This window comes from Anas platyrhynchos, chromosome 1 (assembly GCF_047663525.1).
Source record: "Anas platyrhynchos isolate ZD024472 breed Pekin duck chromosome 1, IASCAAS_PekinDuck_T2T, whole genome shotgun sequence".
Lineage (NCBI taxonomy): Eukaryota > Metazoa > Chordata > Aves > Anseriformes > Anatidae > Anas > Anas platyrhynchos.
In genome coordinates, this window is record NC_092587.1 from 188,721,124 (window position 1) to 188,739,365 (window position 18,242).

At 42.9% G+C, this 18,242-nt stretch overlaps 1 protein-coding gene across 3 annotated transcripts; it reads left to right on the forward strand.

The window, feature by feature from the left end:
* The first annotated feature begins 3,605 nt into the window (after positions 1-3,605).
* Positions 3,606-18,027, forward strand: GJA3 (gap junction protein alpha 3). 3 transcript variants are annotated; one of them, XM_072032694.1, is made up of 2 exons: positions 3,606-4,205; positions 10,409-18,027. In XM_072032694.1, the coding sequence occupies exon 2, from the start codon at positions 10,426-10,428 to the stop codon at positions 11,959-11,961; it is 1,536 nt and encodes a 511-aa protein (XP_071888795.1). In that variant the 5' UTR covers positions 3,606-4,205; positions 10,409-10,425; the 3' UTR covers positions 11,962-18,027. The 3 variants fall into 3 exon arrangements, with proteins under 3 accessions (XP_071888795.1, XP_071888797.1, XP_071888796.1); XM_072032696.1 differs by having other exon boundaries at positions 3,606-4,057; XM_072032695.1 differs by lacking the exon at positions 3,606-4,205 and adding an exon at positions 4,236-5,484.
* Positions 18,028-18,242: the final 215 nt, after the last annotated feature.

Here is an 18,242-nt window from a genome sequence, read left to right on the forward strand (position 1 = left end):
ATACAAAATAATCACAATAACTTTTCCTGTCATCAGCTCTAATTTGTTAATATGTTCTCTAACGTGCTTGTCAGTAGTGTCTAAAAGAACACTAATTACTAATTGGTACAATAATAATAGTAACTATAATATGAGATTAAGCCAGAATTCCAATGTTTTTATTACCAATTTATTTAATAGCTAATAGGTTCCAAAGTATTTTGATTCATCCATGTAGAAAACAACTAGAGAAGACTTCACTTCTTGCTTGAAACTGTGCCCCCTGAGGGAACAGCAGCCTTTCTCAGCATTTAAGTATCTTTGGTGCCATCTTCTGTAGCACAGTGGCATGTCAAGCAAAGTTCTTTTTATTGGCATATCATGCAGGGTGCCACAACGAGCAGAAATGAAGGCATTCATAGATCTTTTTGAGGCTGTGTGGATACAAGTACTATCAGCACTGCTGATAGCCAAGTACCACCTTGAATCCCACTTTTTCTGCTAAAGGAACCAGGGTTGCCACCTGTGTGGAGGCCTGGATGGAAGAGGAAAATTATGTAAATATGCATTTTAATGTAACAAAATAAATATGGACTTAAGTTTTATGATGCTATCTAGTGTTAATAACAATGGAGAGAGGCCTTTGAACATAAAAAGGACTTAGGGATTTGGCGCACACTGAAGTGGCCTCTGGCAGTGCTCTAAACCTTTAAAGACAAGTGCTGATGAGGAAGTTGGCAGGACGGCCCCTTCTTGGGAATCCTACTGTCAGAGTGTCCAGGGGAAGAGACACTTCTTAACACCTACTTTTAAACCCAAGCATATCTTTCTTCTGAACAAATTCCTCATGGAGACAAGTCCTATTTTTTCTCTTTCCCTCCTAATTTGGCTTCAGATCCTCACATTCTGGTACATGACTAAAAAATAACCCCTCATGCCTCCTCAACATGCCTTCATGCTTGTGTACTCACCACTACATAATTAGTCCTTTATTTTTAAAGCTGCTCCTTTCAGGTTTCCCCTGGGGATTTGGCCTGCTTGCCTGTGAATTTTCTACAGCTGTCCCAGAGAGGTTTGTTGACAGCCCAAAACTCTTCTTGTAAGAACACAGAAGGGAATTCCTGGAAAGGAAATTGTTCATGGATAGGTAGTCCCATGGTTGGCAGCCACAGCATCAAATTATCCCCATTTGAAGACGTATTGAATTCTATCTTAAAAATCCTTGGTGGTGGTACTGAAAAGCTCCTCTAGAACCTCACTGCTCTCCTGATCAAGAATATTTTTCTAACAAAAGAGTGTTAAGGCCAGTTTATACAGCTGGTGGGAAATACCACTTCACACCTGCAAGATACTGAGAAAGCAATCATGGAAACACCAAGTGCTTCATAGTATTAAACCTTTTGGAGTGGTGGTTGGAAGTGAGATCTCTCTCTTCTTTTTCCTAAAATCAAACCTTTCAACTCAGGGGCTTCACTACATGAAGGAAGTTGTAATGTCAGGAATTACAGGGGCTGGGATTCCCCCCTTGCCCCACTGCTTCAGGATCCACACTGTGATACTACAACACTGACAATCGTGACAGCACTGTGTTTTGGATGTATCACCCAACTCTGGTGATAGTAATCTGTCAAAGTGCCACTATTAGTGCTTAGGTCAAGGTAGCTCTTCCTCCTCAGAATTTTTAGCTGAAAGATTTAAAGATTTACACCTGGACAGAGTTGTAATAAATTGGGTTCTTTAAATGGTCTGCACACAACAGCACAACAGATGTTCTTGACTGAGGAGAGTCTTTGAAAAACACTTTTAAAAAATACTAAGCCTAATTCTTTCTTTTCCTAACATAGGCTCAATCACAGGTATAAGCTCTCAAACTCTGAAGACCCAGCCTTGCCATCTGTAGAACTTGAGGAGCCTCTTGAAATCCTGCAAGGAGCTGATGCAATGCTGCTTCCGTTCTGTCAGTGAAAGGATCTGGCCTGACACGGGACCATAACCGCTGCCTGCAAAGCACCCCAGCTTGTAGGGCTGTGAGCTCTTCATACAGGACATGCAGGCAGTGGGAAGGCTTACTTCATCATACAATCATGAATGGTTTGGGTTGGAAGGGACCTTAAAGATCATCTAACTCCAACCCCACTGTCATAGGCAGGGACACCACCCACTAGGTTGCTCAGGGCTACATCTAACCCGGTCTTGAACACCTCCAGGGATGGGGCATCCACAGCCTATCTGGGCAACCTGTTCCAGTGCCTCACCACCCTCTGCGTGAAGAGTTTCCTCCTAAGTTCTAATATAAATCTGCCCTCTTTTATTTTAAAACCACTCCCCTTGTCCTGACATTATCTGACTGAGCAAAGAGTCACTCTCCATCTTTTTATAAGTCCCCCTTAAGTAATGAAAACATGCAATGAGGTCCTCCGAGAGCCTCCTCTTCTTTAGGCTGAACAGCCCCAGCTCTCTCAGCCTTTCTTTGTAGGACAGGTGCTCCAGCCCCTTGATCATCTTCATGGCTCTCCTCTGGACTTGCTCTAACAGCCCCACATCCTTCTGGTGCTGGGGGCCCCAGCCCTGGACGCAGCACTCCAGGTGGGGCCTCACCAGGGCAGAGCAGAGGGGCACAATCCCCTCCCTCCACCTGCTGCCCACCCCTCTGTTGGTGCAGCCCAGGACGCAGTTGGCCTTCTGGGCTGCAGGCACGCACTGCTGGCTCGTGTTGGGCCTTTTGTCCACCAGAACCCCCAAGTCCTTCTCTGCAGGGCTGCTCTCAGTGAGTTCTTCTCCCAGTCTTACTCGTGTTCAGGATTGCCCTGACCCAGGTGCAGCACCTTGTGCTTGGACTTGTTGAACCTCATTAGGTTCACGTGGGCCCAGCTCTCAAGCTTGCCTAGATCCCTTTGGATGGCATCCCTTCCTTCTTTGGTATCAGCTGCACCACTCAGCTTGGTATCATCTGCAAACTTGCTGAGGATGCACTCAATCCCAGTGTCTATGTCATAGACAAAGATATTAAACAGTGCCAGTCCCAGGACAGACCCCTGAGGGACACCACTCATCACCAGCCTCCACTTGGACATAGAGCTATTGACCACCTTTGGTCTTTGTGTACAACCTTCAGTCCAACTCCTTATCCACAGAATGGTCCACCCATCAAATCCATACATCTCCAATTTGGAGATCAGGATATCATGTGGGACCATGTCGTAGGCGTTACAGAAGCCCAGGTAGATTACATTGGTCGGTCTTCCCTTGTCAACCGAAGCAGTCACTCCATCACAGAAGGCCACCAGGTTGGTCAGGAGCGATTTGTCCTTGGTGAAGCCATGCTGGCTGTCCCAGATCACCTCCTTGTCCTGCATGTGCCTCGACATTGCTTCCAGGAGGATCTTTTCCATGATCTGCCCAGGCACAGAGGCGAGGCTCACCTGTCTGTAGTTCCCCAGGTCCTCCTTTCTACCCTTTTCAAAAATGGAAGTGCTGTTTTCCTTTTTCCAGTCACCATGAACTTTGCCTGACTGCCAGGACATTTCAGACACGATGGAGAGAGGCTTGGCAGCTCCATCAGCCAGTTCCCTCAGGACCGCGGGATGCACGGCATCAGGTCCCATAGACTTGTGTGTGTTTGGTTCCATCAGGTGGTCTCAAACCTGCTCTGCGCTTACAGCGGGAGGCACTTTGCTCCCTGAGCCTCCATCTACGGGTTCGGACTTGGTCTGAGGGAAACAAAACAAACTCCTTTTGTGTGAATAACTTTTATTTCGTATATACCTAACGCAGCATTGCGGGCGGGCTGCGGTACACCACCGTGAGGCGCTGCTGCGCCCCGCGACATGGCGGCGGTCGCTCCCCCTCACGCCCCGGCGCCCTGCCCGCTTCCACCTCTGCCCGGGAGCCGTGGCCGCCGGCGGCATCGCTGTACCGGCCACAGCCACGGAGCGGCCCCGGGACGAGGACGGGACCTCCGGAGCCGGGCTGGGGAGGGAGGCGGGAGAGGGGAGGGGGAAGAGGGAGGGACGGGGACCCGCTGCTGCCGCGGGGGCTCCGCCGCGGGCGGGCGGCTGAGGGCGCGGCCAGGCAGCAGGTAGGGAGCGACGCCCCCCACTGCTTTCTTCCACAGCCCGAGCTAAAATTTGGGGGCTTACTGTGCCCCCCGCTTAAACGAGCAATGATCGGACGCTGTCCGGGCTCCCCCGAAGGAGTTGGGCTTTGGCTGATTAAAACAGCCTCGCGTAAGTAGGGCGGAGGGGGGGGGGTCCCGGGCTGAGCCGCCGGGGGAGCCGGCTGGGGACTGGTAACGGGGAGAAGTGTCCAGAGCTCACAAAATACCTCGGGAAACGCAGGGGAGAGGGGGGAGACGGATCTCTGTGTGTGTCAGGGATTGTCACGGCTGTTGCCGTGAAAGGGTGTGTGTGTAGGGGATGTTGTTTCTTCCCTAAGGGTTCCCGCTAACTTTTGAGCATCAGTGTGCATTGCAAGCCAGTTTTACACCAGGAGAGCAATGAAATCCAAGATGTACCGCAGAGACAGACTTACCTCGACCCTTGTACCACACAGAATGACAAAGTTAACAAACATAACACAAGATGCTTCTGGCATTTCATGTGCTCAGCTCTGATTTACCTGACCGATCAAGGGTTTCGCCTGTATGGGCCACACAGAGACCAGGCTTTTGCCTCACTCCGGTCACACCTGTGGCCTGAGAATTAACCAAAATCATCCAGTTGCTCACTTGTTCACTTGGGACTCTAAAGAGACGCAAAGTATTTTAAATGCTTAAATGCTCTTTAAAACTCTTTGGAAGATATTTATAGCTCGATTAGGCAAAAGTTGGCCCGTGTTAGCAGGAAGGAAAGTTGTGTCATTTTTTTTCCCCCATAGGCAAAAAGAGTATCAGAGGTATTTTGGGTTCATCCCTGCCTTGCTGAAGAAATCACATAATCCTGGGGTGTTATTAGGAATCCTGAGTGCGTGTTAGTTGTGTAAGAGCCTGATGTAGATGTGAAGAAGGAATTGAACTGAATAGCCAGAGCAACTAGAGTTTCCCTTTAAGGGAACTTGGGAAAAGGGAAAATCCCACCAGAACACTTCAGAATTAAACTAGAAAAAAAGTAATTAGTTTCCAGAAGACAAAAATGCACTTGAAGAAGTTTGAACAGGCTATCTGGCACTGTCTGCCTTGCAGTTCCTATAATGTGCCTGAAGTCCCATCATACCTCAACCTGTCCTCTGGGTGCCTGCTTCTCTGCGGTGAAAAAGGGTCTTGAATCTTTGAACTGCCAGAAAAGCTCATCTTTCCTCTGTACATCTGGGGCAGGGGGTGGGACGCTCCTTACTGTGCAGTTTTTAGATCCGTGTGGCTGCTCGTATGTGGACACCTGACAGATCTGTCTCATTCATGCTTCACTCACTCGGGATGTAGGGACTGTCCCCCTCACGCTCGGCGGCTATTCCGTAGTGCCCACTCTTCCGTAGCTTCACACTCTTCTCACCTTTCAGACTGTTTTATTGGTAAGTCACCATCTTTTAATTCCAAAGTAGAGCTCTTAGATGGCATTTCAGTATGCTGGGGAAGAAAAGGGGTTACTTTCTGTTCCTATCTTTTTTCCTCTGAGCGGTGAATCTGAGCAAAGGTTTGCTATGCTGGGGAACAGAGGAATGTAGCAGGTGGAGCGTAGCTCTCCTCCTGGGCTCCTTGCACTTTTGCTTTACTCAGGACAAACTTTCACTGAAGTCAAGAGGTTTTGCCTAGAATTTAAGGAAAGGGCTCCAGTGTAGCAGTGGGTTTAAGACAGGCGATTCTTTTCTCACAAGTGTTTAAAATGTAATGAAAGTGATAATAGAAGCCTCTGAAACTGTTGCACTGTGAGCATAGGAAAGATATCTTTCAAGCCCTCATTCAAAATAAGTTTATAAAACAAATTATGAAACTTCAGCTGTTGTGTATCATATATGTACGTGACCAGATACCATTAGATTTTCACTGGGAATTATAGTAGCTCATTCTGTCCCTCCAGATCTTCCAGTTTGTCTGGAATGACACAGCCCACTGCAAACTTTGTGCAGAGTGACTACTACTTTCGTTGGATATGAATTGCCAGAGATAAAAAAATGATACATAGTTACTTGATCTTTTAGTGTAAAAACAAGGAAGTATGGCAAGTTGTGTTCTCTTTTAACAGCATTTTTTTTTTCTCATACTGGTTTGTAAAGCCTAGATAATTTTGAAGATGAAAACCCAAATTCCAAGTTATTATGGACTACCACAATAAATGAAAGAAAATGGGGGCTGAATTCATATTCTGACAGAGACTTGTTAGGTCTCAAATAATTACTAAAGGACTTTTTTTAGATATGCCAATATTACAAAATCATAAACACACCAGCTGTCATAATCTGGTAGTATATGCAGCCTAGCTGTGTAATTATTTGTGTGTATTTATGTACATATATATGCCTATATAAACATACATGTATGAGTAGAATTATAAATAAAATATCATATTTCATACACTTGACAGTGATAAACGTCTTTTGTGACGGGGTCAGAAACACAACGAGAAGTAGTAACTGGCAAGTTATAAATGCCAGATGAGAATTATTTCTCTCCTGTAGAGGGGTATATTTGACATCATGGCTTTTAAAATTTATTCTCTGTCTTGATCATTCTCTTTGTCACACACACAAACAAATGCAACATCCACAAAGCCTGTTTGTACTTGTATTAAACTTGGTAACCAATGGCAAAACATTGATTTTTAAAGATAATTCCATGCCATTTTTTATGAATAGACTATTTTTCAGTTTCTGTCTCAGCAGAATGATTTTTTTTTAAGTGACACAAACAATATACAGCTCCCAGTTCTTATGACACAAACCCAAGGTGCGTGAAATCCTAGCTTTTCGTACTATTGAATCAAGTTGCTTTCTGAGACAGATTCTCTGTCATTCTTTTGCAAGTATTTCCCCAATAATTTCATTAAATACAGATAAAGATGTTTCATTTTTTTAAACTGTATTTTTTCCAATCACAGAAGAAAGAACGTCTCCCTTCACAAACCATATATGAGACTAGGCAATTTCCTGTCTTTGTATTTGAAATTGTGATCAACAGTGCTGGAAGCAGCACTGTACAGCTAAAGTTTAATACTACAAAAGCAAGCTTGGAAATGTTCTCAGCTGAAATACTGAGTAGTGTCTGTTTAAAATTAAATGTAGATATTTTGTTGTTGAACTCAATGGTGACTACTCAAATATTCCGTGAGGTCTGTGAGCTCTTGGATTTAGTCTGATGTCATTTAATCATTATTTGTATCAAAACACCCCTTTAAAATGGTTGGTGTTATTTTCGGATGCGTTACATTGGCTTTACAAATTACTCACTGAAGTATCTGTTAATGATGAAGGGAGATAAAGGACCTGGATTTCTTCAAACCCTCTAGCCATTGGAGCTAAGTATCTTCGCACTGTCTTTGGAAATTGTGTCCTTCCCATATTTTGGTATAGGTGATACAGATCTGTGGTGAAGGCAATGATTGCTGCAGTTGGTACCAAGATGAACACTGAGGTTTTCACCTCCGTGCAGTTTAGATGCTAGGAAGTATCCGCTCCCTTCTTAAGGACTTTTTCTCTGTGTACTGCATGGATTTTCAGACTTTGATATAAATCTTTTATTAATGTAAGCAATTAGAATCCCTTTTAAGTGTATCCTTTGAGAAGTGCATCATTGTGTCATACCTTTGGTGTCCTGAATTATCTCAGACTGGGCATTGCTGGCCTGTAGCAAAAAGGGAAAAAAACATCTTCAGTAGTATTAGTGGATGGAGAAAGACTGAGAATAAATTTGATTCCTTTGCTTTTTACAACTTATTATTTTTGTTCTTCCACTAGTCAGTAGATAATTCTTCCAAAAAGCACAAAAAATCCTACTTTAATTGTAGTGAACATTACTTATTGATGTGTCAATATTAAAAAAACGACAATTGCTGTCTGTTCACCTTACACTGCAGGGGTTATAATTTTTTAGGATGGCAGGTTGACTTCATTTGGGGGAACAACAGCAAGCAGTATCTGTCTTTGTCAAGAACAGTTTGCGGTACCTAGCCCAATGGAAGCAAGGGGGACAGTGCTGAAAATGGACCACATTTTTGAAGATAGAGAAAATTTGGCATGCTAACTTTTCCCCACCCAGAAGCTTTCTATTACAGATATTAGTAACAAAAGAACAAAACTTAATTTTGACTACTTATTACTTAAACCTTCCTCTTTGTTTATCTGGGCAGAAAACAAAGAGCAAGACAAACGATAGACACAGAATAATGCAAAGGATAGGAGACAAATGAAGTGCTGAATTTGGTATTATGCTAAATTTCCTTAATCCATCCAATATCACATTATTCCTTTTGCTGTTGCTACACAACAACTTTTGCAGTCAAAATAAGAAAATTGCTGAACAACATTAAGATAGAAATAAACTGATAAACTGATTGAGGATAAAAAATAAAAATCATATAAAGATACTAAATTAGTGTTAAAGAAATAGAATATCCTAACAAAGTTTATGCAGCCATGGGTTAATATTTTGAGGGAGAAAAATACATTCTTTAGAAACACCTTGAATGTATTTCCAAAAGAAGAAAGATTAGAAATTGTTTTAAGACCAGAAGCATTCCTGCACAAAATCAGCGTTTCAGAATCAGTATATTAATACCATAGTTTACAGTTTATCATGCTGTGCTGGAAAAGGAATTCTATAACATTAAAGGCAATGTGTTTTTGTAGGATATCAAAGATCTATTGTTAGGGAAGTTTATGCTGAATTAACTTTCCGAAGATAAAGTGTATTAGCATTCCAGGATTTCCAAAAATGTTGCTTTTTGCGAGGAAGAATACTGCTCTGCAATTACAGGTACCTCAGTTCCTTGTAGTAAAATCAAGTTATACAAAAAGAACAATATAGAAAATTAACAAAATAACTACCTTAACTGAGAGCTTCAAAGAAGTTCAGTACTGACTTTGGAAATGCTTCCTCTTGAAATTCAGCAACAGTGTTGCTGGAAATCACAATAAATTAAATACCAAAAATAGTTTTCTCACTGGTAATTTCCTACATGTAATGATGAACTCTTTTTGCAGGTACTTAGACAAAAAAGATAAGTATAAAGCTAAAAATTGCAAAGTGTAATTCAGTTATACCAACAAAAGTAAGCTGAAATTTTTAAAGGAGGGATAGCAGGATGAGTTTTTTATAGTAATTTTTCTTGCATGTTAATTGTTGCATCTGATTTGTAATTACAATTAATTATTCCTGAAAATATTGAAGACAGATGAAAGTAAAGTTTTGTGGTTTGTTTGAAGGTTGACATCTAAAAAGGTTTGTTTGAAGGTTGACATCTAAAAGGTAGAAGTGTGTTTGTTAGGAGAATGAAATGTACTTCTTATATATATACTTTGTATATTCCAGCATGTTCCAACTGAAAACAAGCCAGGGATAACAGAAGCGATGCTAGCAAATTATAGCTTGTTTCTCAGTTGAAGACAGCTGACAAGGAATCTAATTAAATTAAACTAAACTAAAATAAAATCTTTAAGCCTTTCCAAATCAGAATTGTGTCACTGCCTAGAACTGAACATGGGAAGCCCATCATATATGAATTATTGGAAGCCACTGAAAATATATGCCAGGTTCTCACAGAAGTAAGAAAACGTCGTTTGATTTCTCTGTGCACAATTGCTGAAGTGCCCTGAGCTGTGGTGGTTTTTTTTTAGAAATAATTTTATTGACTTTGCAGTACATTAACCACAAGTGGAAGGACATTAGGGAAAACAGTATAGAAACCTTTCCACTGTTCCTCTCAGAATTTGTCATTTCCCCCAATATTTTTAGATATTCCAATAATTCTCTTTCCAGAAATAAACAGACTCAAACCCGAGTAGGCTTGGAGGACATCAGTGTTGATGGTGTGCTCATAGAATTAAACTGTACTTTGATAGTTTTTGAATAATCATCTGTTTGTATAGGGTTAAAATAGCAGAGACATGAGACATTACTTGTCCCCTGAATGCTATAACAAATAAATCCTGATAACAAAAAGAGATTGTTAGCCAAACTTTGTATCACACTGTGATACAAGTGCAGTCACTTTACGAGTAAGAATATTCTAATTAAATGAACTAATTTCCATCTGTTCCTTTCTAAAAATAGGCAAGAACAGCTAGAGGCATCTCAGGTGGAAGAAACAGAGAAATGGCATTGTTCAAATATTTAAATGTAGCAGAAATTCTAGTTCTGAGTGTGCCTTGCCTGCCATTGTGTGTAGACACACCTGCAGTGGCTGGTGAGAGCATCCTGTGCTCTCCCAGACCCCTGGCTGCCTGGGACGCAGGGTTTGTAATGATGAGATGCTTTAACTTGCTCTGCTTGCTCTTATTGTAGGTTAGAAATCTGGAACGATGGGTGACTGGAGCTTTCTGGGGAGGCTGTTGGAGAACGCGCAGGAGCACTCCACGGTTATCGGCAAGGTTTGGCTGACGGTGCTGTTTATCTTCAGGATACTGGTGCTGGGGGCTGCTGCTGAGGAGGTCTGGGGAGACGAGCAGTCAGACTTTACGTGCAACACTCAGCAACCTGGTTGCGAAAATGTGTGCTATGACAAAGCCTTCCCCATCTCTCACATCCGCTTCTGGGTGCTGCAGATCATTTTTGTCTCCACTCCAACCCTGATCTACCTGGGCCATGTGCTGCACATTGTACGCATGGAGGAGAAGAGGAAAGAGAAAGAAGAGGAACTGAAAAAGAAGGGAAGCGTCAAGGACAGCAACTACCCAGGAGCAGCGATGTCTGGCAGTGGTGGTGGAGGCAGCAATAACTCCAAGGATCCTCCTGCCAAAAGGGGGAAGGAGAAGCTCCCAATCCGTGACGAGCGCGGTAGAATCCGTATGGGGGGCGCCCTGCTCCGTACCTACGTCTTCAACATCATTTTCAAGACACTCTTTGAGGTGGGCTTCATTGTGGGCCAGTACTTCCTATATGGCTTTGAACTAAAGCCAGTCTACCAGTGCAGCCGCCCGCCTTGCCCACACACCGTGGACTGCTTCATCTCACGGCCCACCGAGAAGACCATCTTCATCATCTTCATGTTGGTGGTGGCCTCTGTCTCCCTGCTGCTCAACATGCTTGAGATATATCACCTGGGGTGGAAGAAGCTCAAGCAGGGCATGACGAGCCAGTACAGCCTGGAGATGCCGATCACAACGCTGACACCGGTCATGGTCACAGGGGAGACCAAACCTGTGTCCCTGCCACCGCCGGCACCACCCGTGGTGGTGACGACCACCGCACCCCCTCCCGTTCTGCCGGACACCCGTGCTGTCACGCCGCTGCTGGCCCCGGTGACCATGGCACCGTACTACGCCGCGGCTGCTCCCAGAGCGCGGCCCCCATCCAACACGGCCTCGGTGGCAAGCTACCCCATGGCTCCACCAGTTCCCGAGGAGAGGCACCGTGCCGTCACCCCCACACCCGTCTCCACTCCCGTCACCATCCCGACGCCCATCCCCACGCCTACGCCGGCCGTCGTCAACTACTTCAACAGCAAAAACCACACGCTGGCAGCCGAGCAGAACTGGGTCAACATGGCAGCCGAGCAGCAGGGGAAGGCTCCCTCCAGCTCGCCGGGCTCCTCCACCCCCAGCAGCGTCCGGCGTCCCCTCCCCGAGCAAGAAGAGCCACTGGAGCAGCTTCTCCCACCCTCCACCGGGCCCCCCGTGGTGGCGGCCAGCAGCGGCAGCAGCACCAGCCTGAGCGGGGCGAGCGGCACCAAGTGGGACGTGGAGGGCGAGGAGGAGCTGGCGGAGGAGCGGCCCGTCTCGGCCGCCTGCACCACGGTGGAGATGCACGAGCCGCCGCTGCTGGTCGACACGCGGCGCTTGAGCAGGGCCAGTAAGTCGAGCAGCAGCAGAGCCAGGTCAGACGACCTGGCCGTGTAGCGCGGTGGCCTCAGCGCAGCGGGGCCGGTGGCTGGAGGCAGAGCGGGCAGGGGAGCTGCCCCCATGGGGGTCAGGCCCGGCGCGGGCGGGGTAAAGACTTGGGTTTCACACTTTGACGCTTGCTGTTTTTTTTGCACTCTGTTGAGTTGTAGTGGGGAAAAATAGCAACATTTTCTGATAGGTCAGGGGTGGCCGAAGCGCCAGGGGACCAACCCCGCTCTCTTTAATGCCCGTGGCGGATCTCCCAAGGGCAGCCGTAGTGGAGGCCCGCACAGGTAGCAGGCGGCGATGGGAGCTGGTCTTGTGCCCCGAGGCTGACTTTGATTTGAGAACATTGATACCCTTAGCGCCCATGTGCCTGCCCATCATCTCCTTCACGCCCTTGCCTTCCAGCCTTTTCACACAAGCTGTTCGTGAGCAGACACCATGACTTATTTTCTTCCTCTTAAATCCTAATAGAGCCCGATGGCAAACCCCAGGATGGCATATTGCCTGTTGGCACCCGTCACCTCTATGGAACAACTTGCCATGTTAAAGACCAAGGCGACGGCAGTCTCTTCCGTATAACACAGCTTAATGAAGCCTTTGTGCTCATGGCAAGTTGCCAGTGTGATCCTCTTGGCTGGGCAAAGTTTAGGTAACCCCTGTAATAGATTTTATCATTTTGAAGTTCATCTTTCTCCTTTTTTTTTTTTAATTTATTTTTTTTTTCACTCTTGACCTGTTAGGAAGTGTTCGGTTTGACCTTCTATCCAGTGTTTGCCGACCATGATCACACCTTTTTTTTTTAAGCCCACAAACACGTTTCAGCATGTTTGATTATAATTTTAGATGGTTTCTGACATTGCTTAGAAGAGGACAGGAATGTAAACCACACACCTCAGAAATGATTACACAGAACAATTTCTCTTCAGAAAGCAAGGATTATGGTTTCAAGACATTGTGGCCCCATACGTTGCCCGTGGACAAACAGTAGGATAAAGTACAGCTCTGCATTTTAGACTATTAGATACCAGTTTAAGTTTGTTGGAAAAAAGCTTTTTAGAAGTAAACTTGAGTGCATATTTTTAAGTATTTAAACATTTTTAGAGTAATTTTAATCTGTAGGTTTAAACTTACTTGGATGTGTACTTACTCATTTTAGTTTGATTTTTGATCTTACAAGAAAATGTAAGGGGAAAGAAACTTAACTAATGGTGAAAGTCCCAAAGCAACATTATTTCCTGTTATGATCTACCCTGTCCTTTAACAGCAATCTGTAGTGTCTGACAAGTCCCTAAAAACAGATTTAGACAACATTGTTTTGCAGAAAAGGTGGCTAAAATATCTGGGCAACATGCTAGTGGCTAAAGGGTCTGTTTTGATCCCACTGAAGGCACTTGCAGAATATCCATTCATTTTACCAAGGAGCAAGATTTGGGGATGGATCTTGCAGGCCTTATTCAATCAAAACTAAAATTCACACGGAGTTTTGGGAGCCAGAAGGAGCGTAGATTTGGGACCTTAGATAAAGACATTAAAATCCTGCTTTTGAAAATTGCGCATTTCCCTTAAATACGGATGGAGGAAACTGCTGGGTACTTTTTTCTAAGGTGCAGCTTTCCTTTTCACTGACTTAGTCCTCCTTTCCTTTGTAACAAGTGCTCTCGCAGAAATCAGTCGGAATTTTGCATGCCTGATGAGGCTGGTGAGAGTTTGGGTACAAAGCAACACAGGATTAGGCCCAACTTCTGTTCTAAGCAAAATCCAAAGGAATTGAAGCTCAGAGTCGGTCCTATGGCTGCTGTCTACTGGAAGCACTGTAACTGGAGCAGAGCAGTCAAACACACTGGGATAGCCCCTCGCGTGGTCAGAGTATTTGGCCTGGCAGTGCCACCCTTCCTCGGGCAAGCAGGGTCACCCTGTAGCAAACACTTACAGTTGCCAGTTACTCTGCTGTTAAATGTTTTCCTCGATGTGTTGATTTTATTCAACAATTAAAATATGTTCCCACCACTCAAGATGAAAGATTTTTTTTTACTCCTTTTGAATAGACAGAAAGAGTTTCTCGTGGTCAGAGGCGCTGTTCTGCAACCCTTGGGTGTGCTGTCCTGTGACTTCTTGACCTGCTTCTAATCAAGTGGGTGAGAAGCCTTTCTGCTGCCACTCATCTTGGGGCAGACACTGCATTAAAAGTCAATGTACAGCAGTACAATAAAGATTCCTACTATTAGGTGTTCAGCTTCGGGCATGCTCTTGTGAGTTTTCTGTGTTATAAGCCATAAAACGCCTTTCTGCAAGAAAGCTAAAAGCTAAATCCTGCTCTGTGTTGGATCCCTGCAACTGTGCTGAACGTAGAGGTGATGCAGTTGCCTAGATGTAAACAAAGGCAGAATTTAGCTCTCACAAATTTTAGCCTTATTAGCAGCTGTAGTAGCAGTTTTTAAGTTTTGGTAAATGCCAAATAATTCAATTGCTGCAAGAATGCATCTCCGTGTTGTAGTACACCAGAACCCACGGGCTGTATTTTCCTTTCCTTTATGCTTCTGAAGAATGAAGCCAAAGTCTCTCCGGAGTGTGTTTCTGTAACCCAGACCACCTGGAATATGTGCTTTTTTATATCGAGGCCTGAGAGCAAACCTGACTTTTTGTTTGATGGAGCCCTGCATCTTGCAGTCTGTAACTTACTGCAGCCCGTAGCGAGTGTCCCTTGCAGGACTGCATCCATATTGTATATAAAGAATTAAGAGAGAGAGTTTTAACTTAGGATCCACTGATACCTAGTCTGCCCGTTTGAATTGATGTGTGTGGTTAGGCCTGCAGAGTTTGGGTGCTTTTGTGGAATATATGGTATTTTCAGGCAGAGTAACTACTGCCAGAAAGCTGTAAAAGATTTTTTTTTCTTTTTTTTTTTTTTTCTTTTTTTCTTTCTGTTCTGTAAGGTTCAGGGGGAGAAATGCAAGTCTTTTGCAGTCCCTAAGAGAAATCTGACAGGGCAGCCCCCACATAAAGGCGATACTAGTCTGAGAAAGCAAAGCTACAACTCACAGGTTGTGCTTTTAGGATCACCTTGTTTAAGTTCCACCAAATAACTCTACAGTGTCAAGCTTCTTGGTTGCCTACAATTTCATTTGGAGTCCAGTAAATTTTTCTTCGTTTAAGCCCAGGTAACTGTTTTGGCTGAAATCCCCTTTTGTGCTTACCACTCCTTTTAGTTCCTGTGTCACATTTGGGATCTGTTGGAAAAAAATCCCATTGGCAGATTTTGAATAATTAATCTTTATTCATGAATTATCGCTGAATTCAACATATGTGAGTAAAGCATAAAGACCAAACTCCGGATTTGTCCTAATGCACAGTGTTACAATAAGACTACAGATCTTAATTGGAACTAATGGAAAAATTATGATGAGGCCTAATCCTTTTCACTTTTTTCCTGAGTAAGAATTACAGATAGAAATTATTTAGTGTCTAATAAGATATTTTCAGTACATAGGTGTTAGTTAATGTATCAAAAGGTGAGTGTTTCAGTGATCAAAGGTATTTGCCCTGTTTTGGTATTAAAAAAGATTAGTTTTCTATCTTCTGTAATTCTGGAAAAACTGTACAAACACCAACTAACTTGCAGAACAGAGTCTGTTGGCAAAAATAGCTGTTAATTTTCAAGTTGTTTACTCTTATACATTAGTTAATTCCGAAGAGGGGGCTGGTAGAAAATAGCACTTTGATTTAGTCTGCTCACATGGCCATTCAAGCCACAGTCCCGAAAGATTGTATTCACACCCCTAACCTGAAGCCAGTTATTGCAGAAGAGGCACAGAATCATGCCTGATCAATCAACTAAACCAAACAACTCTTTTTTTTTTTTTTTTTTTTTGCTCTTTTAATAGAATGTGGGAAGATTGTCTTAACTAAAGTAAAAAAAATAATAATCTAAGGTAAACTATGAAGAAGAGAAAAATAAAGAAACAAAATGAAACAAAAAAAAAGAGATATTCTTTGAACAGGCTACCAGGTGTATGATGTGCTACTCTTTTCGCAGTGAGTCATCTCCCTGTTACTAGTTGACCTTGCTTTGAGCAAGGGGGTTGGACTAGATGGCTTCCAGAGGTCCCTTCCAACCACAGGGATTCTATGAAACACATTTTCCAAATCACTAATGGCAACATTACATTCTTCATAATAGTTTTACACAGATGTAGTAAAAATATATCCATATTGCACATAAATACATAGTTTCTTGGCCATGGGCACGTTGATCTGTTTTCTGTCACTGAGCTTTTATAATTAGCGCAGCTGTCAGTTAATAGAAAAGAAAACCAAGTACAGATGATTTAAAACCACACATTTCTTCCCTTTCTATTTTGATTAAATGAAAACAGCCTGCTAGAACCTTCCCTTTATAAAAGTGGTATATTTTGCCTATGAAAATCAATCTCTTGGTTTTTCATAGATAAAATAAGTGCTCCTTGAATTTGTTGGTCCATGCTGGCGTTGAAAAATCCTAAATTCTTGACAATAGGTAGTATCCACTGATGAAGCAGATGAGCTGTGTTCTTCTCTGGTGTAATTTGGAAGCCAGTTGTGTGCAAAGTGGTACCAGGGATTGATTTGGTTCAGTGTATTTGTCACTTACAAAGGCACATGGAGCTAATTAAATGTCTGACATTTTGCAGCTCTTGAGATTATTTTCTGGTATGAATACATAAGTGTAGGATCGGTAAAATAATTAAGGCAAGCTTTAAAACTCAGATGAATACTTGGGTCCTTTTTCGGTGATTCATGGGACCACCCCCTCTGCCGATGCGAATTGTTGCATTCCACTGAGTTCGTGTGAGTGATAACAGTCTGCAAAAGGTTGTCTGCAAAAGCAGAGCATTGAGCCCCCCAGCTCATTTTATTTATTTATTTTTAATACATACACTAACACCATGGATTTGAACAGGCTGGCTTTTTTTTTTTTTCCAGATGTTTTTGTTTCATTTACTTTGATTTTTATTGTGAAAAGTGTGCTCTTGTAATTTTTGATTTTCTGAAGTTTACATTCAGTTTTTGATTTCAGATTGCACATTTGGATTAAATTGTTTTCCAAGTTTACATTTGTATGAGAAGTAAAAAAATGACTCTGCCAAAATCTTAAACCTAAAAGCAAAATGTCAGAAATGTCTTACTCTAACACAGGAACTCTTCAGACATAAGGCAGTACCACTAAAGAAAAGGAAACCTGATCACTGACCTATAGCATCAGTTTCTCTGTATATTTAAATGATGGGAGCTGGATATATAGGGAGCACACTATGGAAAAAGATGCTTTTCACCATAAACTTAATTATTACCGAGTAAATTCATTATTATTGAATTAAGTTCATTATTATTGATATGCCTTCTTGTGTGTGTAGAGGTTTAATGACAAAAACTAGCTGTGGCATATGTCTTTTAAGAGCTAAATTTACAGCCTGCTTTTAAATCCCAAACAAACTACTCGTGGAGAAACACTGCACTGTTACCCGTAGAAGATTTTCGAAAAAGGTAAATGTTTTGTTTTCCAGCCAACAATATGGTTCTGAGCCTGCAAATGCAATTTCATCCAAGTTATTTTTACTCTTGCAAATAAGATCATTAAAGGTAATGGGACTATTTGCATAAGCAAAAAACACTGATGTGGAAAAGAAATTGTAAATTTGCATTTTAAGTTCATTGTAAAATGCCAATCAAATTCCAGAAGTTTTAGTCCTTGAAGAGTTATGCAAGAAATGTGACCGTACTTTAAGATGGAGAATATATTCCTGTTCCCATTGACACTGTTTCTCACAATTAAAGGGTTGTAAAGCATTAGAAAGCTTACTCAGAGCTTTCTTGTTGCTTACTGGGTGTTTGTCTTTTACATGACAGAACCTGACAACAAACATAACAAGTTTTCTGGGCCATCAGGGACTTGTAATAACCATAAAAGCAGTAAACGGTTAAAAAGTGCTGTCTTCAAAGAAGTGCCTTGTGTATTAAACTCTGTAAGAAATAAGTTGATGTAAATGTTAATTTACCTCAAATGTTTACAAAATCTTGACTAAATAAACTTTTTGTACCACAGTATTGTCTCTTCTAGATTAAATTTTCATGGCTGTGTAGATGGTCTTAAAATACTGGGATGACTGAACAGTTAAGCTAGGTCAGTTAGCTCTCTCCCTTTATTTACTTACCTTGCTGCTTCCCTTCTTCATGTGGCGTGCTTGCTGACTTGCAGCTGTCGGAGATCTGGATGTTTGAAACCCACCTACATGCAGAGCTCCCCGTGCCTTCAAAGG

Excerpts from the sequence above, each read along its gene's own strand:
- GJA3 (XM_072032694.1), top strand. The coding sequence starts at position 10,426 with ATGGGTGACTGGAGCTTTCTGGGGAGGCTGTTGGAGAACGCGCAGGAG.